The sequence below is a fragment of the Mustela putorius genome, unplaced genomic scaffold, assembly GCF_011764305.1.
Source record: "Mustela putorius furo isolate JIRA1106 unplaced genomic scaffold, ASM1176430v1.1 tig00003834_pilon_pilon_pilon, whole genome shotgun sequence".
In the NCBI taxonomy this organism is placed as follows: Eukaryota; Metazoa; Chordata; class Mammalia; order Carnivora; family Mustelidae; genus Mustela; species Mustela putorius.
In genome coordinates this window covers 60962238-60990235 of record NW_025421987.1, presented here as the reverse complement: position 1 = coordinate 60990235, position 27998 = coordinate 60962238, and the positions used below count along the sequence as shown (strand labels likewise).

At 38.1% G+C, this 27998-nt stretch overlaps 1 protein-coding gene across 6 annotated transcripts in view; it reads left to right on the top strand.

Annotated features, from left to right (window-relative positions):
• The window catches only part of VEPH1 (ventricular zone expressed PH domain containing 1), a 242823-nt gene that overhangs the window by 183053 nt on the left and 31772 nt on the right, over window positions 1-27998 (top strand). For all 6 annotated transcript variants that reach the window (XM_004755625.3, XM_004755627.3, XM_013057757.2 and 3 more), the window contains 2 exons: window positions 276-415; window positions 3883-4017. In XM_004755625.3, the coding sequence (XP_004755682.1) occupies window positions 276-415; window positions 3883-4017 (275 nt within the window). The remainder of the gene's footprint in view (window positions 1-275; window positions 416-3882; window positions 4018-27998) is intronic.

Here is a 27998-nt window from a genome sequence, read left to right as displayed (position 1 = left end):
TGACAGGTCTTCTTTCTTCCAGGTGTGTTGTTTGGAGATTCCTGATGCTTTATAAATGAGAAGAAGAGAGAGGAGGATAGAAAAAATATAACTTGTTGAAGACCTCTTTAGTTAAATCTACATTCCATGAAATGGAACCCAAACACGCAGTTGTTCAGAGTTACTCGCTTGCAGACTGAAACTGAAGAACATATTTCTAAAGGTGTTTCTATATTGAAGTATAAAGTACAACTCTAGAAGAATCTATGTGTAATGCTATGTTTATTCATTTCTAGATTCTGTCAGAAGTTGTGTAGCAAAGTTGTTCTTCACCTGCTCCCTGAAGGGTCATTACTGCCTCTACAGTAAATCCAGTTTTATACTCATCAGCCAAGAACCTCAGCCATGGATCCAGATCATGTTTCTCTTTCAGCAGGTGTGTATATATATGTTTGTCATGACTCCTTAGTGAGTTAGTTGGGTATGAGTTTATAATCATTTTTACCAGATTATTCTTTGATTAGAGTTCATACATAAATAACAGCAATGCATACACATTTTACTAATAATTTTTAACATGGGTTTTTTATATTTTAGGGTAGTTTCTTTATGAAAAAATTTGGATTAGTATTAAGGAGGCCAAGCCTAGTAATATCTTGAATGTTCTTAGCTTTAAAAAAGAAGAAAATGTTCTTCTTTTTAAAAAAAGAAAGAAAGAAAGAAAAAATATTTTTTATTAAATGACAACAATAACAGCTTATTTGGAGGAATAGTTTTCCTTACGTAGTGTTTGTCTTTATTTCTCTACAGCCTTCCGATCTCCAATTAATTTTAGTGTCAACATATCCTTTTTGACATCATTAAGATACTGGAATGTCCTTTTTTCCCATAGAATTTATGTATATAGGTAAAGTTACATAAAGAGAAACTTCCAATTTAATGAATTACTTGATGCAAAGCTTTTAGCATCAGAGGAGATCCTTGAATATTGGGAAATACTTATCTTGAATACATTAACTTTCAAATAAAAGTTGAATATAGATTATAAAATGTTAGTAGTAGAAGGAGTATGAGCCATCATTTTTACAGATAAAAAAATTAAATAAAGACTGCAGGCCACCTAGCCCCTATTCGGTGGTCTTTTCCTAGTAGCACATGTGTTAAAAAATGAAATGGGGGGTTTCAGGCAGAAGCAGAGAGAGTTGAGGCAGAAAAACAGAATACGAATTTGTAAAACAGATAAAAATTAGGTCAAATGATAGTATAGTTTGTTTCTATTAATAAAATATTTCTATAAGAACCCCTACCAACCAATTACATTCCTTATAAAGAAAAGGTAAGCTCTTTTAAAGAGATGAATTTTAATGTTGAAAAGATCATAATCATAAAATGGAACTATAGTAATTAAGAAAGAAAAGAGGCTGCTTAGACATGCCTTAGGAAAACCATCTTTTCCTATAGGAAGAACACTTAATAAGAACATTTAATAAGAAGAACACTTAATAATGTCTCATAGAAAACAACTTAGATTTTGATGTGAATCAAATTGTATGTGAGTATAAAAATCAGAATTGATTTTGTTTTTCCTTTTCTTGAAATGACCTTATTTTTCTTCTGCTTTGCTTATGTTTTTCAAATAGTTTCCATTAGTGAGTTTGTATTTGGTTTCATCATTAGCTTTGTTCTTTACTTGTCAGTTTTCTGAAAATAAACCAAACAACTTGATTTACTTTTGTCCCTTCAGTCTTATTTTATTGACTAAGTATGATGCTTTGTTTTTCTCTTTAACAAAATCACCCGAAAGCATCTGTTTATGATGCTTTTCTTCTTTGTTCATTTTACAATGTTTCCTTTCTTTTTCTACAACCTTGATATTGTGTAGCCTGGGAGAATCCTGACTTTGGGGTCAAGAAAAACAAATCTTTGACTTGATCATTACAAACGCTGGGTCAAACTTATACGCTTGGTCAAACTTTTCGCCTTTCTTTGTCAAGTTAACACATTCATGGAATTCTTAAATTCACAGATTCCAGTCTAACTGGTCCTCTTTGGAATGGTGATTTGTTGAATCAGGTCCTATTCTTCTTTTTTTTTTTTTTTTTTAAAGGTTTTATTTATTTATTTGACAGAGAGAAATCACAAGTAGATAGAGAGGCAGGCAGAGAGAGAGAGAGGGAAGCAGGCTCTCTGCTGAGCAGAGAGCCCGATGCGGGACTCGATCCCAGGACTCTGAGATCATGACCTGAGCCGAAGGCAGCGGCTTAACCCACTGAGCCACCCAGGCGCCCCAGGTCCTATTCTTCTTTAAGTGAAAAATCATATGCTGTATAATTTTCTGATAATAATCAAGAATTTTCCAGATGTGTCCTCATTATGGGTGGTATAATCAATTTATCTGTTATGGCTCTTAGCCTTTTTTGATCTGTGGACCACTTACTTGGGGTCTAAGATCCTCCACATTTCCCCACTCAGCATAAGAAATAGTTTATCTTGATGATGATAATAATTAGATTTTTCTGGAAGAAAGTTATTAATTTTCATGTAATAAATAGATACTTTATACACACAGACCACCTAAGTTCTGATAAACTAATGCTTGGACAGTCATTGACACAAAAAATAAAATTTTATAAGCCAGTATCATTATTTTATCATACCTCACACATAAAGGATAAAATGTATAGTGTTATATGTATGTAAATTATATTTTATGCCCTATATTATGTTCTATGTTTTTATAAAATCGTTCCTTCCAATTAAAATACTTCTCACTTTATAAATATCATGTCACAATGTTTAAATGACTATTAAATCCATGATTGATTAGTAAATATATAAACACAATTTAAATTTTCCTTTGAAAATTTTATTGTCGTTGACTTGAATGAAATATGTATAAATGTGATTTTCACATGAACAATCTTTTTATCCAAAATTAGAGTATTAGCTCTGGAAATAGTTATCTCTTGTACATCTTAAGATTAAAAGTGTTTTTGTTGGGATACCTGGGTGGCTCAGTTGGTTAAGTGGCTGCCTTCGGCTCAGGTCATGATCTCAGCTTCCTGGGATCGAGTCCCACATCAGGCTCCTTGCTCAGCAGGGAGCCTACTTCTCTCTCTGTCTCTGTCTGCCACTCGGTCTGCCTGTGCTCGTGCTCTCTCTCTCTCTGACAAATAAATAAATAAAATCTTTTTTTTAAAAAAAAGGTGTTTTTGTTTCCTTACCATCCATTTATACTATTCATATTTGAGTTGTTGCCTAGTGAACTCTTAGTTATTTAATTTCTAGCCTTCATCATCTAATCTGTATAAACAGACTTGATATTTGTACTCTAGTTTTAATTTTATACCATAATTCTCAGATCTTTTGACAAATAAATATGAATATTTATAATAACCACATTCTAAATCATTTCTCATGCCTGAGAAATGATCAAGGTAAACATTACATGACAAAGGTTAGGCATATTTAGAGATCAATATCAACTGGCTTGAAATCCTATTCCATAATTTTACTTTTCTAAAAAAAATGAAAAGCCTAGGGGCTTCTGGGTGGCTCAGTCACTTAAACGTCTGCCTTTGGCTCAGGTCATGATCTTGGGATCAGGTCCTGGGATCCAGCCCCACATCAGACTTCCTGCTCAGCAGGAAGTCTGCTTCTCTCTCTCCCACTCCCCCTGCTTGTGTTCCCTCTCTTGCTATCAAATAAATAAATAAAATCTTAAAAAAAAATGAAAAACCTTAAATATATATGCCTGATCTTAAAGATAGACTTTTTTCTTTTGCTAATTTGCTTAAATTTAAACCATGTTGAATTTCAACCCAAATAGTACATTGTAGTTGATCAAACAATATTGTTAAGATAGGAGATAATGTTGTGATTTTCTCATTAATGCCCTTTCAGAGTCTGTTTCCTGAGCCCCTGTCCATACAGAGTCATTCTGTACAATTCCTCAGAGCTCTGTGGGAGAAGACCCAGGCAGAAGGTGCTCACAGCTTTGAAACAGCCATGATGGAGTCCACATTTCCACAACAGAAGGTAAGTGTTTGTTTCCTTGGACATTGTAAGCTAATATTCAAGATTGTCTAGAAACAGTTTGCCTTTTTCTTAACAGCTGGGTTTTTTTCTTCTTTCCTATACCTTTTTGCACCATTATCAAAAAACACTAATTAAGGGACACCTGGGTGACTCAGTGGGTTAAGCCTCTGCCTTTGGCTCAGGTCATGATCCCAGGGTCCTAGGATCGAGCCTCGCATCAGGCTCTCTGCTTAGCAGAGAGCCTGCTTCCCCCCACACACACCTCTCTCTCCCTGCCTCTCGGCCTGCTTGTGCTCTCTCTCTCTCTCTCTGTCAAATAAATAAAATCTTTTAAAAAAAACAATAAGTAATGATTTTCATGTGGTAATCATTGAAAGGACAGAGTAATATTGGTAGATAGGGTCATTGCCTGTTATGACTGTTAAATTAATGTTTGTTAAATGGAGCACAGGGTGCCAGATGGTGAGTCCCAGTTCAACAAAATACCACAAGGGAAATTGAAATAGAGAAATTTATTACTCCTGGAGGAAGTACACAGCACACCTCTAGGGACCACAGTGGGAGGTCAAATTAAGATGCAAGCAGAGAGAGAGGCAGGACCTAGGACACATGCATTTATTGCAGTTGTGGGTGGAGGGCTTTGGGAAGTTCCCAGGCAAAGGCCAGAGGAATCAATTCAAACGAAAAAGAGCAGTTTTCTGTAAGCCTTGCCAGAGTCCATCTAAAAGGCACACCAGGAGAAGGCCCTCAGAACCAGAGGAAACTATTGATCACAGGAGCGATTAGAGGTATCCTACCAGGAGTGTGTGTTTTCTTGTGACTATGCAGGCTGCCATCTAGGCCATGAGTGGGCACGAAGGGATTAGTGTCAGTTTAAGTGCCCTGCAGCCCACTTGGCCAAACAAAATGGATTCGAGGCACCAATACTATGGAGTAGCTTGATCAGAGTCACAACAGTGTTGTTTGAGGCTCACGGACTGACATAACACAGCCCACTCAGAGACACACAAAAACTACACAAACAATATGGCATAGAAAGCGTCTTTACAGAAGCAGATCATGGACTCTAGGATCAAAAGGGAAAGAGCATCAGGAAACTGGGTTCCAGTTCTTTGGTGCCTTTCATTTCTTCCCTCCCACACTTCTCTTCATCCCTTCGTCCTCTACAATTGCCACAAAGTTAAAAAAAAGAGAGAGAGAGAGAAAATAAGATGGGCAAAAGAGAGGGAGCATGGTCAGGGTGAGAAAGAGCTCTATTGAGGCAATTACGGCTTGAGACATAGCATTTTAGGAGTATGGACACAGGGGCAATGCTCTCAGGACACAAGTGAGACCTCTTGAGCATACGGCCAAACTGGAAAAGGATCAGAATATGGAATTGCACCCATTCACCAAACAGAGTGAAACTGGAAGTGTATCTACCTGATGTGAGCAGGTTTGCATGAGAAAAGTCATAGGCCTGCGTATGGACAAAACAATCAAGTAAACCTGGCTGGAGATAGGAAGGCTGCTTAGGAAGCTATTACTAGAATCAGGTAAGAGATGAAGGTCTGAACTGAAGTTGGAAGTTGTAGGGAGAGGATGGATTCAAGAGCTATTAAAGAAAGTAGAACCCACAGGATTCGGTTCTTGATAAAGAAAATGGAAGAACCAAGGATAACTCCAGGTGCTATCATAGGGCTGCGTGGATGAGGGCACGCTTCTGAAAAACAGACCACAAAGGGAGCTGAGGTGGAGGAAGAAGGCATTCTCATTTATGTATTTAGAGTCTGAGTTATCTGTGTAGCTAACCAGATGGTGATGGTGGCTGAAATGCCTGTGTGGACTTCAGGAAGAAAGCCATTACTGGAGACATGGATTTAGAAGTCATAAGGTAATGCTTGATATCACGGCAATTATCGGATCACTCAGGGAGAATATGACAATGAGAATAGAGAATGGTTATTGGTATCTCCTTAGTAAATATAACAAACTGCTGTAAGCCCTTCACATATTCAAAGATTCTGATTACCCTTAATTTGCCTTCAAGAAAGCCCAATAATAGGTATTGGATGCTTACGGGGCAAATCAGAGGTTCTGAGAGTATATGATCATGGTCTTTGTCCTTGTTTTACTATTAGAAGGGGAACAAGCACACCAATATTAAATAAATTCAAAGTACAGACAAGTAGCAGATTAATCAAAACCTGTTAAATTGTGAAACGACTCAATACCTCTTAAGTGTGAAAGGATTGTAAGAAGAATGACAAATAGGTGTGATTAATCAGAAATTTATTTAGAATGGTCCAACTATTGCAGAAATTTATTTAATGTGTCCAACTATTGCATCACTATTTTTTGGCTTTGGTTTAAGAATTAAACTTGCCATAGTAAGAATAAAGGAAATCTCATAATCAGATCAATGTAAAGTAGAGTGGATTTTTTTTTGCATATTTCATTCAAATTTTAAACTGTTGCATCACGATTAAAGACAATGCCTCAACTTCTTATAAATTTTTCATGTGAACTGTATTTTAACTGCAGGCAACTAGTAAATTAACACTTGGCAAGCTGCTTCAAGTCCTGAGAGATTTTTTTCTTAAATTGGCAAACCAGTTTTGTGCATGCTCACAAATATGCGTCTTCGTATTTCTTCCATTTTATATCAATAAACATTCCTCTAGGGAAAAATTAACTGCAAATCAAAATGGTTTTGAAATCTTTAGTTTTGTAATTTTATTTATTCATAGGTAATAAAAAGAAAACCCTCTGATATCTGGAATGTACATTATGTAGCAAAGTTATCTCTCCAGGTATTTCTCAATCAAATTGATTTTCTTCTTCTTTTTTTTTCTTTTAATGAAGTGTTCTGCCCACTGAATTCAGAATAGCTGTGAGAATAATCCAAAGTCTGCTTTATTTCCCCCACATGCACCACTAGGCACATACACCAGGAATTTGAAAGTGATGTACATGTGTATATCTGTTGCTAGAAATGAGTTAACACTGCAGCCAAGGGAATTCACGTACACCAAAAAGGAAGAAATTCTTAAGAAAATGCCTGAGTCTCTAGCATGTAATGCTCTAGAAGGTTTGTTATTGCAATTGCTTTTAACGGAATCCTGGAATTTTAGAACTAAACATCAACAGTAAGATAGCTATTAAATTGCCACCCACTTGAGGACAGAAGTTGCACCCTGTTTATTATTGCATTTGCAGGGCCACACGGTGGTACCCAATAAATAGTGGGTACCAACTGAATAAATGAGTGAATCCTGTCATTGTTCAGATATTAAAATTAAAATTAGAAGCAAAGGGACCTGTTGGAAGTTACAGGGCTGGTCAATGACACAACAATATGTCTGGTTCCTCTCTACTCTGGGCACATAAGAAGATAACATTTCCCTGCCTCCTGAAGTAAGGCTTGGCCATGTGACTTGCTTCAACCAATGAAACAGGAGAAGGGATACATGTCCCTCCAGGCAGAAGCTTTTAGAAACAACTATGTGATTCTCCATGTCCCTTCTCTTCACCTACCATAGTAACTGTAGAAGCAAATGTTGATATTATTAGGTTGCCAGCGGATGGGCACAGAATTCTGAGCCACAACATGGGGGACTGCTGCTCTGGAGAGCCAACCAGACCCCACTACAAACTTCCCATAAAGAAGAGGCAATCTTTTGTTTTGTTAAAAACTATGGTTTTTTGTATTACAATAGGGTAACATACTTATCTTGACTCCTATGCCTAGGAGAGTAGGTGAATCCTTGACTCCTATGCCTACAAGAGTAGGCTGAAGCCAGACTTCCTGGGTTTAAAATCACACTGTGCCACTTTCCAATTCTGAAACCTTTGGCTCTGAGCTTCAGTTTCTTTATCTATACAGTGGATATAATATCTGCTACTACCTCATAGAGCTGTTTGAGGATTGAATAAGTTCATACATAGTTCTCAGAACAGTGGCTGCCATTGTGACTTCTTAGTAAAGTTTAGCTGATATTCTGATTTCTGGCCATCATTTCTCTCCCTTTCTTCCAAGAATAACAAAGACACTATATAGATAACATAAATCTGGGTAGATTAAAGGTCTGCATGTAATCAATGAAATCTTATAATTAGAAGAAAGTATGAGAAGCTATCTTTATGACCTCAGGATAAGAAAGAATTTCTTAAGATACATAAGCAGAAATCCTGAAAAAAATAAATATTTTTGACTAAATAAATGTTTCAATTTTTGTATTGCAAAATACACTCTAACAAAGTTGAAGATAAGCATAAGGTGAAATATGTATAAGTAACACAAAAATTTCCTACATCAACAAGCAAGAGACAAACAACCCAAGATAAAACTGGGCAAAGAATATGAACAGAAAATTCAATGAACGGGAAACGCAAATGTCCATAAATGTAAGAAAAGGTGTTTAGTCTCACTAAAAATCAGTGAAATAAGTAATTTAAATATTTAAAAATGATATGCCTTTTTACAATGATCAGACTGGTAAGGATAAAAAATTGTGACCATACAAGTCTTGGCAAAGATGTGGAAAAAGTGAGAATGTTTGTATACTATAGATAATATAAAAGATTAACCTACTCATAAAAGAAAAAAGTACTTAAGAAAAGCTATATATAATCATTAATTAGATTCATAAATGACTGCTAGCTGACAATTTAGGTGGGTGAGTAGCTAGCTTTCCAGAATCTTAATTCCTCTTCAAGTTTATCAGAAACATGCCTAGGCATTTTAACATAAATACTTATTTTCTCTTTTACCATAAAGAGGTCTTGTATTATAAGATACAAAATCTTCTGTTTAAGACAAAGTTTAAGTTTAAGACAAAGTTTAAGACAAATTTTTCTTTGTAATCTTTTTAAAGGAACAATCTGGCAATAGCTAGTGATATGATAAACCCTTGTACCCTATTATCTTGTAATCCTGTTTCTGGGTGAAACTCTCACATACCTGCACCAGGGGTCAAGTACAGATGTCAACTGAATATTATTTGCGCCAAAACATCAGGAGCAATGCAAATGGTCATCAGTAGAGAAATGAAGAAATTTTTGTGGTATAATCATGCCATACAGTCAGTGAAAGTGAATTAATTTGATCTATATTTAATAATATGGAGTCAGTCTTGAAAATAGGATATTAAGTTTTAATAAGCAAACTGCAAAAGTATAACAATATGCTAACTTATATCTATTTTTATAATACTCTAAGCTGCATTATGAATGCTTATGGGTACATACCTGTGGTAAAAATACAATACCATATTTGGAATCACACCAAAATTCCTGATAGGCTTGCTTCTGGATAACAAAGAAGTGTGTAAAGGAGAGAGGGAAATATTACTGGAAAGGGAATTAAGGAGATCCCAATTTCATCTGTAATTTTGTTTTTAAAAAAATCAGAATCAGGGAGCACCTGGGGGGCTCAGTGGGTTAAGCCTCTGCATTCGGCTCAGGTCATGGTATCGGGGTCCTGGAATGGAGCCCTGCATCGGGCTCTCTGCTCAGTGGGGAGCCTGCTTCCTACTCTCTCTGCCTGCTTCTCTGCCTACTTGTGATCTGTGTCAAATAAATAAATAAAATCTAAAAAAATAAATCAAGGGCATCTTCATGGCATAGTCAATTAAGCATCCTACTCCTGGTTTCGGCTCAGGTAGTGATCTCAGGAAGGTGCAATCAAGCCCCGCATCAGACTCAGTGCTCAGTGTGGAGTCTGCCTGAGATTCTCTCCTTCTCCCTCTGCCCTACACTGTGCTCTCTCCCTCTCTCTAAAATAAATAAATAAATACTTTTTAAAAAGCAGAAGCAAAATACCGATATTTATTAATATGGCGAGCACATAGGTATTTGTCACATTATCCTTTGTGTATGCTTTTCTTTCTTTCAAAAAAATTAATTAACCCCATAAGTAATGTCTAAAAGTAGAGTGTTGATAGATTTGACTACATAAAAATGTAAGGCTTATAGAAAATAGAGCCCGTCATGCATAATAACTTAAAATGAAAATATGTGTAATAATTATGAAGGCAAAAATTAATATCCTTAAGATACCATAAGTTCATGCAAATCAATAATTAATGAGTCAAGGACATGAGCAAATAACTCAAAGGTGACTGAGTTCAGAAAAAGTATTCTGCTTCATTAATAGTCAAAGATATAAAAATTGAATTTAAAATAACAGTAACATTACCCTTTTAATCCATTTTTTGAAGGATAATGATCAGTTCTGGCTACCGCAAGGGAGTTTAGACACTCTCACACATTTTTAGTTGGAGTGTAAATTATTTCAACACTTTTAAAAAACAATTTAGCAATGCATGACCTGCATAGACTCTTAAAAATGTTCATATCCTTTAACACAGTGATTCCATTTCTAGGAATCTATTCTAAAGAAATAATCTGAAATGTGTACAAAACTTCACATGTGTGTACACCAAAAAATATTATGGAGTTTTTTGTAACTAGCCTAAATGTCTCAAGACGGGAGAATGAAAGTGTGCACGTATATACTTTCCATCCATATGGAAGAATATTAAGAAAACATGCAAAATCATGTTTATAAGAAATGTTTAGTCACATGAAACAATGCTACATCATTTGCCACATTGCAAGATACAAAATTATTTATATAAAGAGGATTATTTGGAGGATTCCATTAAAACAACCAAAAGGAAATACAAAAAATATTAGCAATAGTTAGCTCTGGTTGATGGAATTAGCATTTTTGAAATTTTATGTTAGAAGTATGGTTTCTTTTATAATCAAGGAATAACAGATATTACAGATGTACTATTTTAGTTACATTGCTTTATGTAAGTAAATGTAAAGGAGCAGTTTACTTAAAGAAAAATCCATTTGAAGTTCATTGATTTCCATTATAAAATAAAGATTTTAGAAAAAGGGCAGAAAATCCATTAATTTACTTAGGAAATGAGAAGGATGGCCTCTGGGAGCAACCAGAGATACCATTAATAATTTCATTCCAGTGCATGTGTGGCCCAGCCCTTTAAAGGGAATGGTGTTCTGATTATCAGAGGAACAGACAGTTGACAAAGTTGATTGGGGATTGCTAAAGGACTGGAATTTGAGAGAGAAATCTCCTTTATTGACACACAAGTTCCAGTTCCCAAAGCATGGAGAAGTTCCATAAGCCATAGAAAAGAAGTCTCAAAACTGACCATTATGGAGACAAAAAAGAAAAAATTTAATTTACTGCTGAAATAAAATATGCCCCATCTGGCTAACATTTGGAGGTTTTTTTTCAGTCCACACTGTTACAAACACACTTGACAGTTCCCAGGATAATTGGCTGTAGTGTCAAAGCATAAATAAAAGTGAAGCACCAGTTCTGGATATAATGAAAAGGAGACCTTCTGATGCTCCCCGAGACTTAGATGTAATGTGTTGAGTTGCAGTGTTAATATCGTGCTCGAGGAAATAAATGCATAAGTAAGGAGTGGGTCTATTCTATATAAGCTGTAACTATCCACATTCTTAAGAGAAATTTAAGTCTTCCTGTGCCATGTAAGTGACAAGTGTAGGTCAGCCTCCAGGGAGAGCAGGGTGAACCCCGGTGTTGGAGAGACATTAGTTTTGTTGAGCCCTCCCTTTCAGAGCAAGCTAGGTGAGAATGGGATAAACAGGTATTGGGTTTGTTGGTTTCAAAAGCTGAGATTAGGGTAGGGACTTTTAGGTTGTAAACTGAGAACCAGGAAAATCTGATCGGCATTATCTAAGAAGCAAAGGTGAGGTCAAGAATGAAAAGAAGGTCTGAATAAAATCTAGTGATTAAAAGGTAAACTCCAGGAGAATGTCATTCATAATAGGAAGCCGAAGACAAGGGGGTTGAGAGGGCAGATTGAGAGGGTTGGACTGTAGATGCAGATGCAAATGTCTGGGACACTCCTGACTGGGAGAGAGCTGGCTGGAAGGAAGTTAGGTATAATAGAGTCTGGGCTTCTAAATGAAAGAGGGACAGGGCTTCATATAAGGAGGATGACGTGAGCAGTAACATGGAAGAAACAACAACAACAAAATCACAGTGAAGTCCTGGCGAATGGAACCCTAAGTGCATTCATTAAGTTACGAACACTTTCGGCAAATGCCTGCTTTATGCCAACCTCTGTGCAGAGGCCAGACATAAATAATCATGCTCTGCCCCAAGGAGACAAGCAATCTGCAAGTAAAGAAAGGCACAATGCCCCACTGAAAGAGCCTGTAAAAAAATAAAAGGCCTGGAGGAAGTGATGAAGAATAGCAGTGTTTGTTGGGTGGTCAGTCTTCTCTGACCTTACGTCAGGTTAGTTTTCCTGGCAAAAAGAATAATTTGCACAAAGGCAAATTACAAAAACCATATTACAAAAACAAAAATAACAGATTATTTTAAAAAAAGAAGAATGAGAAGAGAAAAGAGAAAGGCAAAACCATCAAAACCGTGGTGCATTAGAGCATTCTCCTTTAAATTTAAATAACACATCCCATCAAAAAAATAATTTGAGCAAGCACCTTCCATGTTTATATTTATTTACTTATAAATAATACACATGTATTATTACACTCATCATTTTTATTATGAAAATTTCAAAAATAGAAATCTTAAAGGATGATAATGAAAAGTAAACAAAAGTTAGAGTTCTAATATTGTCCTCCCCCTCCAGTACTGGGGATGGTCATACCACCTCAGGAATGAACTCTCTCCCCTTCCACAGTGTTCCAAGAAGGAGAAGAATCAGGGGAGAGCCCAGGGAACTAAAAGAAGAGTTGGTCTGGGGTAATTTACCTCTGCCTTGTAAGCCATATAAGCCATGTAAACCTTGTAAGCCATGGCAAGGAGCTTAGATTTTCTTGTAGTCTATGGGAGGTCACTGAAGAGTTTTGAGCAGCAGGCATTATTACCAAGCCTATTTTGAAATGATCACACAGTACACTATGTAGAAGCTAGATCAGAAATGGGCAAAAGGAGAATCAGAGAGATCATGAAGATTTTTGCTCACCCAGATGAGAGAGGAAAGTAGTTTGAGCTAGAATGGTCCTGGTAGAGATGGAAATGAATGACACATTCAATATAAATTTTGGAGGTAAAAGGGACATAGCAAGCTAACTGAAAGAGTGTAAGGATGAGGGAGACTTTTGAATATCTTAAATTTAAAATGCCTGTGGGATGTGCCAGTGTAATTGTCTAGTAGACTTATTTGTGGTTTAGGCCACAGACAAGGGCACTCTTGGCATAGAGGTGGTGAAAACCATGTGAAGATGAAAGCAATCTGAGAAGATAGTCTAGAGAGCCAAAGCACCCAGTACAGAGGTGAGTTCGGAGAACAGCCGGAAGACAAAAGGAGCCAGAAAGTATGAAAGTCACCCATCTCAAGAGAGTCCAAGAAAGAGAGACAACAGAGGTGAATGGGATTTGGCAGCCACGCCAAGGCAGCAAAGTACAGAAGGGTGCCCATCTGACCACGCAACTTAGAAAAGGCAGCTTTAGTGATGCTTTAAAGGAGAGGGTTCAAAACGAAATAGCCAAAAGAATGAAGAGAGAATGAGCAAGGAGACAGCATCTGTAGAGATCTGGTGCAGAGGTTGGTGCTGAATGGGTTCCGTCTTGGAGGAAGTATGGCCATGCTTTAGAATGGGAGCCCCCTGCGCATGTTTGCAAGTGTTGGGATGACACAACAGAGAGGGTGAGGATGGTGAACAGATGAGAAAAAGTGATTGCACACAGACCCAGATCAAGACGTAGAGTTGTTGGGGGAAAGATGAATGAGTGCTATTTCATGGCTTTTCATCTTTTTCAGTGAAATAAGAGGTGAGGCCATCATCTGAAAGTATGATTTGGGGAGGAGGGATAGATGTAGGAGGTTTGAGGAAAGAAAGTCTAAAATGAAATTCTCAGAAAAATGAACTATGAACTTACTAGAGAAATATAGCAGGACTTTAAGGCAATGAGAAACAGCCATTTGGGATCTGAGATAACAGACTTAGAGTAAAACGGAATTTTGATTTTCTCCAGTAGTGATTAGCTGTTTAGGTGCTATAATGGAAGTCATTCAAGCTTGGGCTTTTGTCTTTTGGTTGGGTGGTAATTAAATGGTGAAAGATTTCAGGGTAGGTAGGGGAGATCTGTGTTTGAGAAGATAAGAGGGTCAAGGGGCAGACCAAAAGAAAACATAGGAAACCCAATTTGAGAAACAGAAAGATGGTCTTTAGATCCCAGAAAGAAGTTATTTTCTGAACGAAGAAGAGGATGGATTTATGTTGAACTTCTTTTCACAAGAACCCTAGGCTTCTCTTCTCAGCCCCAACCCGTGCTCTACCACTCACCTTGGAAACAAGGGCACAAGCCCATTCGTCACACGCTGACCAAAGCTAACGCAGACAGCCCGTAGCCACTAGGCAAGATGAGGCTGGCCGTGACTGTGACCAAGGGTGTACCTGGCTATGTGTGTGAGACTTGCGATGCTAGGGAACACTGGGAGAGTATTAGCTTCAGCACAAGATGAATTTTATCACAGTTTATGTGCTGTCCGGATACCTACAATCCCCCCCACCAGAACCACATTATAGTTCATCAGGGATTAACATGATTAACATAAGAGGACAGGTTCCAAGATGAAAAGAGTCCTTGAGAACAGACACATCCTCTGGAGACTTGTATAAGCAGGACTTTTATTGATGCCTTAGGACCAGAGAGTTTGGAAGTCCAGCCAGATTCTCAACTTTGCCTCCCTAAATACTGCCTCTACCTTCATTCAGATTCTTTTTTTTTCCCCCCTTAACAGCTATACATCATAATAATCTGTAGGGCTCCTCATTTAAACAATTCCATACACTCAGCTCATACTAAGTGATCCCACATGACTTCACAAACACAATGAACCTAAGTGACTATTTGATTCACTATTTAAAAACTAGAAAATTGTTATCCTTACACTTGGCTAATTAATATACACTAATTAATATCTCCCTAACTACCAGCCACACATATTATGCTTGTGTTGTACATAAACTTTTTTTTAAAGAAATTAAAATTGGCAGAAGGAATACTTTCTCAGTTTAGTTTAAAACCTGGTTGATCACATGTATTCTATTTCCTTCGTTTTTCACAAGCCAAACTGTCCTATAATGAAGCATGTCAATTTTACTACTGTAGTGAACATTCCTTCACAGTCAGCCAGATGTTCTGCATCGGTCAAGGAAATTAAAAGAACTTTAGCAAATAGTTAACAAAATAACTCTATTCCTGGGGGAACAGAGGTACGTAGTTCCTCCAAAATGTCTATTCCAATCCAATAGTGGTTTGGGTTCTTAATCAGCCCATGAGTAAAATAGTATCTTTTCCGCTCTCAGTGCTATCAAGGATATTGTGTGAATGCATACAAACCATGGGCACTAAACTATGATAATAAATAGCACTTTATTGCAAGCAAAGCAGAAGCATGATAGAAACCCAGGCTCTGTGTTTGAATGCTGACCCGTACTTACTGTGATTGCACACAGACCCAGATCTTTAAGTCCTCTGTATTTACTCTTCTCTACCTGTAGAGTGCAGGAAACACTTGGCAAGCATGTTGGGGGGTTTAGAACACATAATACATGTAAAATCCTTGGACCAACAACTGGCCCACGGTTAAGAGCTCAGTCAAGTGTAACTAGTATCATATTATTATGCTTCCTCTGCAAGACACCTTCAACAAAATGAATGACCAAGGTTTCATCTTTTGAGAGTGAGATTGATTTTCACAACAGTTAGAAAACTTATGTAGGCCCAGATCTATTATAAAAGGAGATGATTCAAACCAAATAATAGTTAAAAGCTGGGTTTTACTCAAGTAATGAAACTTTTTTTGCACGTGCCTAATGTATATACTCTAGAGAACAGTCCTGCAAGAGACTTCTAAAAATGGTTTGAGCAGAGACCGTGTCACTGAAGTGTGAGTAGACATCCAAGTTTAACACTCATTTCAAAATATAGATTCTGGGTTTTTTTTAAAATCTAAAAAATCATAGCAATTTAGATATCTCATACTAAATAAATCAAGAAAGAGAACAGTGTCACTACTTCTCTTTTTCTTTAAGATCCTGTATGTCGCATGTAGATTAGATCTCTGGGGACACATTACCAAATTACCCTCTTTCCTTTAGGGATTATGGAGTAACCTTTATTTTTTTTCAATTCAGTATACAAGTATTTTCTAAAGTCTACTTATTTTCAATACATTATTGTATTGTTCTACTATCCTCACTAAGATTTGGGGTTCTTATTGAAGACCATTCCGAGGGGAAGGTGCCTTTTTAAAAATTCTTTTGCTAACTACAGCCAACAGAATCATTTAGCGCCTCTCCAGGCTTTGATAATTCCTTCTTAGTCGCCCTTGTAGCCAACCCAAATTGTTCATGCTGAGTGTAAGCCCCTTTCTTCATGATCTTTCACCAGCCCTGATGGGAAACATTAGAACACCTGAGTGGGAGGGCTGCAGAGTAGTTCCCAGATCCTAGCACAAGTGAGAGTCTCAGCAGACCTTGTTTAAATGCAAATTTTTGGGACCTCTGTGGATTTTGCAAATGGTAATCCTGGGGCGGGGGCGGAGTGGGCCTGCAACTCCCGCACAAGATCTCCCAGGGACCAGTCTTACACAAGATCTCCCAGGGACCAGTCTTATGGAAATAAATGAAATAGTGAAAGAGTCAAAAGCAACTGGCATCCAGTTGACCTGGCTTGAGTCACACCTCTACCACCAACACATTCTGGGAATCTGGGCAAGTTGGTTAACCTCACTGAAACTTAACTGCTTCATCTATAAACTGGGAACAGATCCACCTGCCGGATGGTGTTGCTAGGAAGGTAGTACGAGGCGATGCATTTTGTTAAACACCCAGAAGAGCAGCTGGCACAGAGTGAGTCCCCCATAAACAGCAACTATAAAACCACTGCTTCATAAATTTTGTGGCTGTGGTGAAATCACCTGTTTAGTTTTCTCTTTTTGGGATTTGTAACAATTTAGGTATCTTTATGGCCCTGCTCTGAATATTTTCCATCTTCACCTACTTCACAAGAACTGAACGCTGTGGCCTGTGTCTGATCAGGGCCCAGGTACCTCATTATAGCCCTATCTATGTGTCTAATCATGCCCACATGGGCACACCTCATTGCATCCTTCAATTTCAGCATCTCGTTAGCATGCTCCATGTGCCCACCTTGTTATTTCCCATCCCCTTACCAATGTCCCCGCGCCTTTTTTTGCTCTTCCTTTCAATGCTCGCATCTTCTTATGCCCATTTCTTTATTCATAGTAGTAAATCCTTCCTTTTATGCTTGTCATGATTCCTTCCTTTCTGCACAGCTCATTACATGCCTCCATCTGTGAACCTCATTATGCCATCCCATTTTTATCTCGTTACATCCTCACCGTGCACATATTATTAGCTCCTCCATTCATGCATAGCACTGCATTCTTTCCCTCTGCTTCTTATCACGACCTGCCCTTTCCACCCTTCCCATTTAATGCTTCCATTTATAAATCACATTACATGCCCCCAAATGCTTTATCATTACAGCCTTCCATGTATGCATCTCATTACACTATTGCCCATGCACATTTCTATGTGCATTTCTGTTTGCACATCTCATTACAGCCCCATCAAACATACACATGGCATTACTCCCCTTTCAAGTATTCACGTTGCATTACATCCTTCTATGTTTGCATCTTATTCTGAGGTTTGACAACAAACTAACAAAGACAGATAAGTATGTTACTTGCTTTTAGAAAACAAAATGTGTTTCTCAGGCGCCTAACATCAGTGTTTCTTAAACAAACCATTCATTTCAGAAATATTTACATATTTATCTAGCTAAGAGACAAAAAACCTTGTATTTTATATGCATGAAAAAAGCTTCTTATCTCGTTTTGTTCAAATCATTATTATCACTACTTTGTATTATTTCTCTACAGTGTACAAAGTGTTGCAATTATCCATGAACTTATTTGAAGTGGCAAGTCTCTGCAGGAGACAGCTTAGGGATCACAGTCATTTTACAGATGGAGAAGTGCATTGAAAGCACCAAGAAATTATTTCCCAAGACCTGCTAGTGAATGACAGTGGCAGGACTCAAACTCGCATCTTCTGGTTCCAAAACCTTCCTTCTTTCTGCCATACTACTCTCCAGCAAAACAAAAACAAAAAACAATAAAACAAAACAATACCCTTATTTCTAAGTATCACTTGGATCACTTAAACCATTCCATAACATTTCCCTATGGTGGAAGCTGGGGTTAGCGAGCTTTAGGTTTGCTTTGTTTTGTTTTCTAAAACAAAACAATGTGATATCAAACTTTCAAATCAGACACTTTGCATTTCCTGTTTATCTCTTTATGTCTGAGTTCAAAGAGCCAGATTAAAAGAAGCTTTAATGTGGAGCCTCTCCCCTAACAAGACTAAATGCACATGGAATAAAATGCAAAAATCAGGAAAAAGTTATGGTCCTTTACTGATCTTCACCACCAAGGCCAGCCTCACACAGGCAAAATAAGGGGACTTCCCTATGAGGGAATTGAGGCGTACTAAGGAAGCTCCTCCCCCCGCCCCCCGCCCACCAACTGCAGAACCTTTCTTCCGACAGATCATAACCCCGGCCAGTTTCTGCTTCATTGAACTGTGTCCTCTGCCTCACTTTTATTGTTTATTAAATTATGAATAGCTCATAAATTCAGAAAAGTGCAGAAAAATGATGCCCATTCCCACCACAAGACAGAAGAGATGTTTACATTTCTTCCGTATTTACTTCAAATATTCCCCTTGACAAAAAGAAAGAAACTGTCGCAAATACTCTCTGGAGGTTGGTGTGTATTATTTCCATGGATATTTTGGTACTGTTGTTTTAAACTTCTATATATGTGTTATCATATTGCACATATCTTTTGCAATATCCTTTCTCTGCTTACCAATATGTTTTAAAAATGTATCTATCTGTTCACACATGTGGAGCTAGCTCATTCGTTTTAGTATCTACAAAGTTTTCCATTGTGTAAATAGACAAGAGTTTACTTTATCCATTCTCTATGGATAATGCAACATCATATCTGCCTTGATCTCTTCATCAGTGCTTAATGCTGTGCTCTGGCCTTTGAATAACTAAGTGGAGACATTTGAAATTCCCACATGGTGGAAAGCAAAGCCTTCTCCTCACATCCACAGCAGAGTCAGTTTTATTCCCTTTTTATTTTATTCCAAGTAGTAAACACACCAACAAAATGATATTTATTAAATAAAACTAGACCCTAACCAAATGTTGATGCGTACTAATGTATTAAAATAATTGCACCTAGAAAGGGTGTTCTGATTCCCAGAACCTGGAATGCTTCTTATGATAGTGAAAGGCAATAAAGATGAAGAAAAATGCAATGTTTGCCATATAAATGTGGTTGATTGTCCCCCTGGTTTAAGGAGTCACTGGAGACAACTGCCAGTCCCCGATGCAATCGGACCAATGACTGTGGTCACCAAATGCATGGCCTAGCTCAGATATAAGAAAGGACTGTTAGATAGTAATCCTTCCAGAAGTTTCAGAGCCCAGAAAGGCCTTCCATTGTGAAGCACAAAAGGAATTCTTCATACTGTGCTGGTGGAAATGTAAATTGGATAATTCTGGAAAGTAATTTAATAGAACTTAGTGAAGTTAAAGATATGCATAATGTTTAATTTTTAATGTCTTGTGCAAACAAGATTTCTGGAGCAGAGCAGATAACTTACAGCCAATAACCTTACCAGCTCTCCTTTGCTTCAGTTATTAACCCTGGGACACACAATGAGAGCCCGGTGTCATCGTACACATACAAGGGTCTGTACTATAGGTAAAAGAACCCTGAAAATATGGATCTGGATACTTACATAGCGGAAGGCCAGCAGCCCCATTCATCTGAAAGAAGGGGAAAAAAAATGTTGGTCTTTGGGAAGAATTCTGGGTTCTTCTACCTTGTGAGATATAAATAAATCTCTCCAAGGGCAGTATAAGACCAGTGTCTCCAGGTTGACAGCTTAAAGATGTCTCCAAATCCTGGGTCTCATCTCCACCTTGAGATGTAAACACATATTTCTGGGAAGATAAATCTCTCTAGATTGTCTCTCAGTTTCTAATTAGGCATAAATCAACTTCTCAAGTTTGTTCTTTTAGCCCGAGTCCCAAGTTTTAGTAAAATTTGTCCAGAAAGTCTATGAAGAAACATAAAAAAATATTTTCTCTACAGCCCTAAACACACTTTGTGACGCAGCAGTTCCACTTCTGAATGATTTTCCCAGAAAAAATTCTTACTCATCACAAAGGGAAATATATGAGGATACTCATTGTTGTATGGTTTGTGTAGATGCAAAGATGGAGGCCTGGGAAATGGTGAAGTAAAATGTGGCGGTGTCGGATGTGCACTATGAAATCACTCTGTAGCAGTGATGGCAACAAACCAAGCACACACACAAGGCCATGTGCAGAGCTTGAGAGACGCAAGCAAGAAATAGAATGTGGTCCATGGCGGAACATCATTTGTGAAAATGAAAAATACACTAAACATTGCTCCATATTTTTTGAGAATCAAGACATGTCCAAAGAAATAGATCAAACCCAAAAGAACAAGAGCTTATATAAAGGGGAGGTAGGAAGAGCATCTGGGAATGAGAGTGGTATTAGGGATAACTAGAGAAAAATAAGAGAAGGACCTCACCCCAAACAAAATAACCTACATGGCTGAAGAGTATGGCTATCTCACTAATTGATTTCCAGAGGAGAAAAAGAAAGCCCTTTCACTGAGCTTGCTCCCTATCAGCACCCTCGGTGGTCTTGTACCATGCGGTAATACAGTAGTCTCCCACACCGCTTTATCCTCGGGGATATGTTCCAAGAACTCCAGTGGATGCCTGAAACCATGGATAGTACTGAACCAAATATGGACTATGCTTTTTTCCTATGCATACATACCATTAGGCACAGAAAGAGATTAACAATAAAAACTAATCATGAAATAAAATGGCATAACGATGTCCTATAATAAAACTTATGTGAATGAGGTCTCTCGGAATATCTTAACATGCTGTACTCACTGTTCTTCTTGTAATGATGTGTAGTGAACGAGACGAAGTCAGGTGAAGGACACACGCAGTGTGGTGGAGGACCACTGGGCTACTACTGACCTCTGATGTAGAAGGAGGACCATTGTTTCCAGACTGGGGTTGACAGTGGGGAACTGAAGCTGTGGAGAGTGGAACCACAGATAAGGGGGGACTACTGGACATTGTGGTGTGAGATGATCAATATATCGTTGTTACAGGCAGATGGCAAGCATCAGTTAGGATGGGGAAAAAAAAATACTACAATTCTTTGCTTTCCAGTGTGAAAGGAAATCCCATGGGAAAGCTGGCTGTCATGCCAACAGTTCCAGTGATTACATTTTACTGCTACCACCACTGTAGTAGAAATGTCTAATTTTCTTGACATTTTGAACATTGGTAATCTTTTGCCCTTGCTTCCACTCTGATTAAAAATACTTAGCTGGGGGTGGGGTGCGCCTGGGTGGCTCAGGGGGTTGAGGCCTTTGCCTTCGGCTCAGGTCATGATCCCGGGGTCCTGGGATCGATCCCCACGTCGGGCTCTCTGCTTGGAGGGGAGCCTGCTTCTCCCTTTCTCTCTCTCTGCCTGCCTCTCTGCCTACTTGTGATCTCTCTCTCTCTGTCAAATAAATAAATAAAATCATAAAAAAAAAAATACTTTGCTGGCTTTAATGGAGTCAATTTTAGAATAAATTTGGTTCCTAAAGAAACCAAAAAGAAGTCATTATGAATTTATCAAACATGTATAAAGCTTCACCCAATTTTCCACTCAACTCATACACTTACATTAGCTTTTGCAAAAACCTCTTTATTTAAACACTTGTAATATTTACTGCCAACATTTTATAATCACATTATTTTTTCATGATCCTTAGGCAAGTGAAAAAACTTTGACTTTTTTAATCGAATCAAATATTCTATCATATTTGTTGGTTCTTACATGAAAGAGTTCTTCAGAGCCTCTCTGTGAAATGAATCAAACCAGCAACTTGGAGCCAGACCCATGGTTAAAATCACCATGACTTGCCAAGAAACGATTCAGTTTTTCCCATCACGTGGGTACTCAAAGGATAGGATGAAAGTCAAGTTTGTTTCATGATCTATAGTGATGGTAAGAAACTGGCCACATTGACCTCATATACCCATGTGTACTTAGAGTTCCCTTATTAATCTGGGATATAAAAAGGATAAACAATGGAACAGAGCTCACTTGTGACATCCAGTGAACACTGGATCACACTGTGCATTCCTCTGGGGAAGCACCCTTATGGCCTCTGCTCAGAGTCTGTCTCCCACCTTTTGCTCGCCCCTTCCCCACACATCCCAGCATTTCTGCCAACTTTCAAATAAGCCCCAACAACTTCAATTTTCACGCCTCCTTTCTTCCTTCCAAGTTGCACAAGTTGGAATAATAATGTCTCTGATCTTCAAGAAGGGAATTTTTACTCTTGCAACCAGATTGTGTATGTTGTCATTTAAACCAAACTATTGTGGAGAAGTCTGAACATACGGACATAAGGATGAAAAAATTCCTCAGTTGCCAATTAATAGAAACAAATCAGTCATCTTCATCTGTTTCCAAGAATGTAGGATTAACTGCCAGTCCTTGCACATCAGAATAACCTGAGAATTTGTTTAGAAATGCAGATTCCCAGGCACAATCACCTGCTGATTGGTTTAAGTTTCCAGGGATGGAACCTGTGTTTGTTGTTTGTAACAAGTTTCCCTGGGATTCCGGATACCGACACCTGAGAACTGGTGATTTGGAAAAGCTGAGAACAAGCAGGCGGCATGCTATACTGAAGGATTTAGACAAGCACTCTTCAAATTATTAACATTTTATACCAGCAACTTGGTTGTTTTTTTTTTATTATTTTATTTATTTTTACTTGACAGATAGAGATCACAAGTAGGCAGAGAGGCAGGCAGAGAGAGAGGGAGGAGGAAGCAGGCTCCCCGCTGAGCAGAGAGCCCAATGCGGGGCTTGATCCCAGGACCCTGGGATCATGACCTGAGCCGAAGGCAGAGGCTTTAACCCACTGAGCCACCCAGGCGCCCCCCAGCAACTTGTTTTATAAAATGAATTCCTATAATACACATAGAAATGTAAGTGTATTTTTTTTTTAATAAAAATGTTCTGAAAGGGCTTAGTGGGCATAATTGATGAGAAAATTAAAAACTGAAATGCTGAGATGCCTAGGTGGCTGAGTCAGTTAAGCATTCAATTAGGGACATCTGGGTGGCCCAGTGGGTTAAGCCCCTGCCTTTGGCTCAGGTCATGATCCCAGGGTCCTGGGAACTAGTTCCGAATCAGGTTCCTCGCTCGGCAGGGAGCCTCTCTCCACCTTTGTCTCTCTGCCTGCTTGTATGCTCTCTCTCTCTCTCTCTCTCCCTGATAAATAAATAAAAGGCATTCAATTATTGATTTCAGCTCAGGTCTTAATCTCGGGCGTGGTGAGTTCAAGCCCTGCACTGGGCTCCATGCTGGACATGGAGCCTACTTAAAAAAAAATAAGAAAAAAACCCTAAATGCTACTGTTGATATAAATTGCAGGTAAAATCTTTGTGTCTCAATTAGCGAAAATTTATAAAAGATTCACTGAACATCTCATATGAGCAAAGCACTATACTTAGTACTTTCGGAAGCTACAAAAATAATAAATAAATAAGTTTTCTTGCTGAGGGGCTTTAATCCAGTTGAGAGCCAAAAGAGTCACACCAGAAGAGGCTTAATAATGACCACAACTAAACACAAATGTATTCCAGCTTTCCTCTGTGAGGAACACTATGGACCCAGTGCATTACTGTTTACATTCTGGAATGTAGGATGATGTCTCCTTCTTCCATTTATCCTTGGTTCTTGACACAGGTGCTATAAATACTAATTGCTGTAAGTTAAATACAATAGTAATATTTTTTTAGAAGTTGAAATAAATTTAAAAACTAAATTATAGCATAAATATTCTTCAGAGTTTCTTTTGCTGGTTTATTCATCATACAGTATGTTTCTTACAAGACACTATGCTTGCACAATGTAGGACAATATAAATAATACAGAGATAAATGGTAAAAGGATGCCTCATTAATTTTTTTTTCCTTCAATGAGTTTATTGCACACCCTGGACTCCATAGAGTTAGAATTTGTGCACTAGAAATAACCATAAAGTCATAAAGCCCTCCTATTATATGCAAATATTGGAGATCGTTAAAAAAGAAAAAAAACTATTGTTTACATTTTTTAAAACATACTTGAAATATATGCCTAGAGTTGATCCTATTAACCATAGGCAAACAGAGCACATGAGACAATCTTATGTTTTGTATCTGTGCAAAAATAGCTTTAAACAGAATTTAAATGTACCAGAACCTAAAGTTCTTCCAGATGTATGCTTTCACTGATTTCTGGAAAATTGCTTTCCCATACCCTCTCACAGTACATCGACCACTTTATAAGATCCAGAGGCCACTTTTCACTTTCACGGAATCCACATCATTGACTCATGCTGTCACTGTCATGAAATAATGTTGTAAATATCCTCTCATCTTCCCATGCTATCTGGCTTTTCTCCTAAGAGGCTTTGCAAGAGATTTTTTATATAGTTCTGCAAATTCCTATTCCCATTAATGACTTAAAAAAAAAAAAAACTGGAGAAATGTTGATTTCATCAGCTGTTTAAAAACAGCATTTTTCCTCCAAGGGCTTCTACCCCTTTTGAATCATATGGTCTTTATCAGGAAAATCTTTCTTAGCATATCTTTATTATGGTTATATATCTTTCTCGCCATGTTCTTCTTTTTATTGAGGCCTGATTTAGAGTTTTCTCAGAAGAATGTGACCCCTCTCATTTTCACCGAGAATTGGTCAACAGGGTCTCTGTCACCTTTCTTTCTTCATGGCATGATGTCAGTTTTGATTCTTTTTATTTTTTTTTAAGATTTTATTTATTTATTTGACAGAGAGAGAGAGAGAGAGAGATCACAACTAGACAGACAGGCAGGCAGAGAGAGAGGGGGAAGCAGGCTCCCCACTGAGTAAGAGCCCGATGCGGGGTTCAATCCCAGGACCCCGAGATCATGACCTGAGCTGAAGGCAGAGGCTTAACCCACTGAGCCACCCAGGCACCCCTCAGTATTGATTCTTTTTTTTTTTTTTATTTTTTTTATTAAATTTTTTTATAAACATATAATGTATTTTTATCCCCAGGGGTACAGGTTTGTGAATTGCAAGGTTTACACACTTCACAGCACTAGCACATACCCTCCCCAATGTCTATAACACCACCTCCCTCTCCCGGCCCCCCTACCCCCAGCAACCCCATTTGTTTTGTGAGATTAAGAGTCACTTATGGTTTGTCTCCCTCTCAATCCCATCTTGTTTCATTTATTCTTTTCCTACCCCCCAAACCCCAAACATTACATCTCCACTTCGTCATACAAGGAGATCATATGATAGTTGTCTTTCTCCGATTGACTTATTTCGCTAAGCATAATATCCTCCAGTTCCATCCATGTCATTGCAAATGGCAAGATTTCTTTTGCTGGCTGCATAGTATTCCATTGTGTATATATACCACCTCTTCTTTATCCATTCATCAGTTGATGGACATCTAGATTCTTTCCATAGTTTGGCTATTGTGGACATTACTACTATAAACATTCGGGTGCATGTGCCCCTTCGAATCACTACGTTTGTATCTTTAGGGTAAATATTCAGTAGTGTGATTGTTGGGACATAGGGTAGCTCTATTTTCAACTTTTTGAGGAACCTCCATGCTGTTTTCAGAGTGGTTGGACCAGCTTGCATTCCCACCAACAGTGTAGGAGGGTTCTCCTTTCTCTGCATCCTCACCAGCATCTATCATTTCCTGACTTGTTAATTTTAGCCATTCTGACTGGTGTGAGGTGGTATGTTATTGTAGTTTTGATGTATTGTATTTCTCTGATGCCGAGTGATGTGGAGCACTTTTTCATGTGTCTGTTGGCCATCTGGATGTCTTCTTTGCAGAAATGTCTGTTCATGTCCTCTGCCCATTTCTTGATTGGATTATTTGTTCTTTGGGTGTTGCGTTTCCTAAGCTCCTTATAGATTTTGGATACTAGGCCTTTATCTGATATGCCATTTACAAATATCTTCTCCCATTCTGTCAGTTAACTGTTTCCTTTGCTGTGCAAAAGATTTTGATCTTGATGAAATCCCAATAGTTCATTTTTGCCCTTGCTTCCCTTGCCTTTGGCGTTGTTCCTAGGAAGATGTTGCTGCGGCTGAGGTCGAAGAGGTTGCTGCCTGTGTTCTCCTCAAGGATTTTGGTGGATTCCCTTCTCACATTGAGGTCCTTCATCCATTTTGAGTCTATTTTCGTGTGTGGTGTAAGGAAATGGTGCAATTTCACTTTTCTGCATGTGGCTGTCCAATTTTCCCCAACACCATTTGTTGAATAGACTGTCTTTTTTCCATTGGACATTCTTTTCTGCTTTGTCAAAGATGAGTTGACCATAGAGTTGAGGGTCTATTTCTGGGCTCTCTATTCTGTTCCATTGATCTATGTGTCTGTTTTTGTGCCAGTACCATACTGTCTTGATGATGACAGCTTTGTAATAGAGCTTGAAGTCCAGAATTGTGATGCCACCAACTTTGACTTTCTTTTTCAATATTCCTTTGGCTACTCGAGGTCTTTTCTGGTTCCTCATAAATTTTAGGATTATTTGTTCCATTTCTTTGAAAAAAATGGATGGGGTTTTGATAGGGATTGCATTAAATGTGTAGATTGCTTTAGGTAGCATAGACATTTTCACAATATTTATTCTTCCAATCCAGGAGCATGGGGCATTTTTCCATTTCCTTGTGTCTTCCTCAATTTCTTTCATCAGTACTTCATAGTTTTCTGAGTGTAGATTCTTTGCCTCTTTGGTTAGGCTTATTCCTAGGTATCTTATGGTTTTGGGTGCAACTGTAAATGGGATTGACTCCTTAATTTCTCTTTCTTCTGCCTTGTTGTTGGTGTAAAGAAATGCAACTGATTTCTGTGCATTGATTTTACTGAATTTCTTACAAGTTCTAGCAGTTTTGGAGTGGAGCCTTTTGGGTTTTCCACATATAGTATCATATCATCTGCAAAGAGTGATAGTTTGACTTCTTCTTTGCCGATTTGGATGCCTTTAATTTCTTTTTGTTACCTGATTGCTGATGCTAGGACTTCTAGTACTATGTTGAACAGCAGTGGTGATAATGGACATCCCTGCCGTGTTCCTGACCTTAGCGGAAAAGCTTTCAGTTTTTCTCCATTGAAAATGATATTTGCAGTGAGGTTTTCATAGATGGCTTTGATGATATTGAGGTATGTGCCCTCTATCCCTACACTTTGAAGAGTTTTGATCAGGAAGGGATGCTGTACTTTGCCAAATTCTTTTTCAGCATCTATTGAGAGTATCGTATGGTTCTTGTTCTTTCTTTTATTAATGTATTGTATCATATTGATTGATTTGCGGATATTGAACCAAACTTGCAGCCCTGGAATAAATCCCACTTGGTTGTGGTGAATAATCTTTTTAATGTACTGTTGGATCCTACAGGGTAGTATTTTGGTGAGAATTTTTTCATCTGTGTTCATCAAGGATATTGGTCTGTAATTCTCTTCTTTGATGGGATCCTTGTCTGGTTTTGGGATTAAGGTGATGCTGGCCTCATCAAATGAGTTTGTTTGGAAGTTTTCCTTCCATTTCTGTTTTTTGGAACAGTTTCAGGAGAATAGGAATTAGATCTTCTTTAAATGTTTGGTAGAATTCCCCTGGGAAGCCGTCTGGCCCTGGGCTTTTGTTTGTTTGGAGATTTTTGATGACTGTTTCAATCTCCTTACTGGTTATAGGTCTGTTCAGGTTTTCTATTTCTTCCTGGTTCAGTTGTG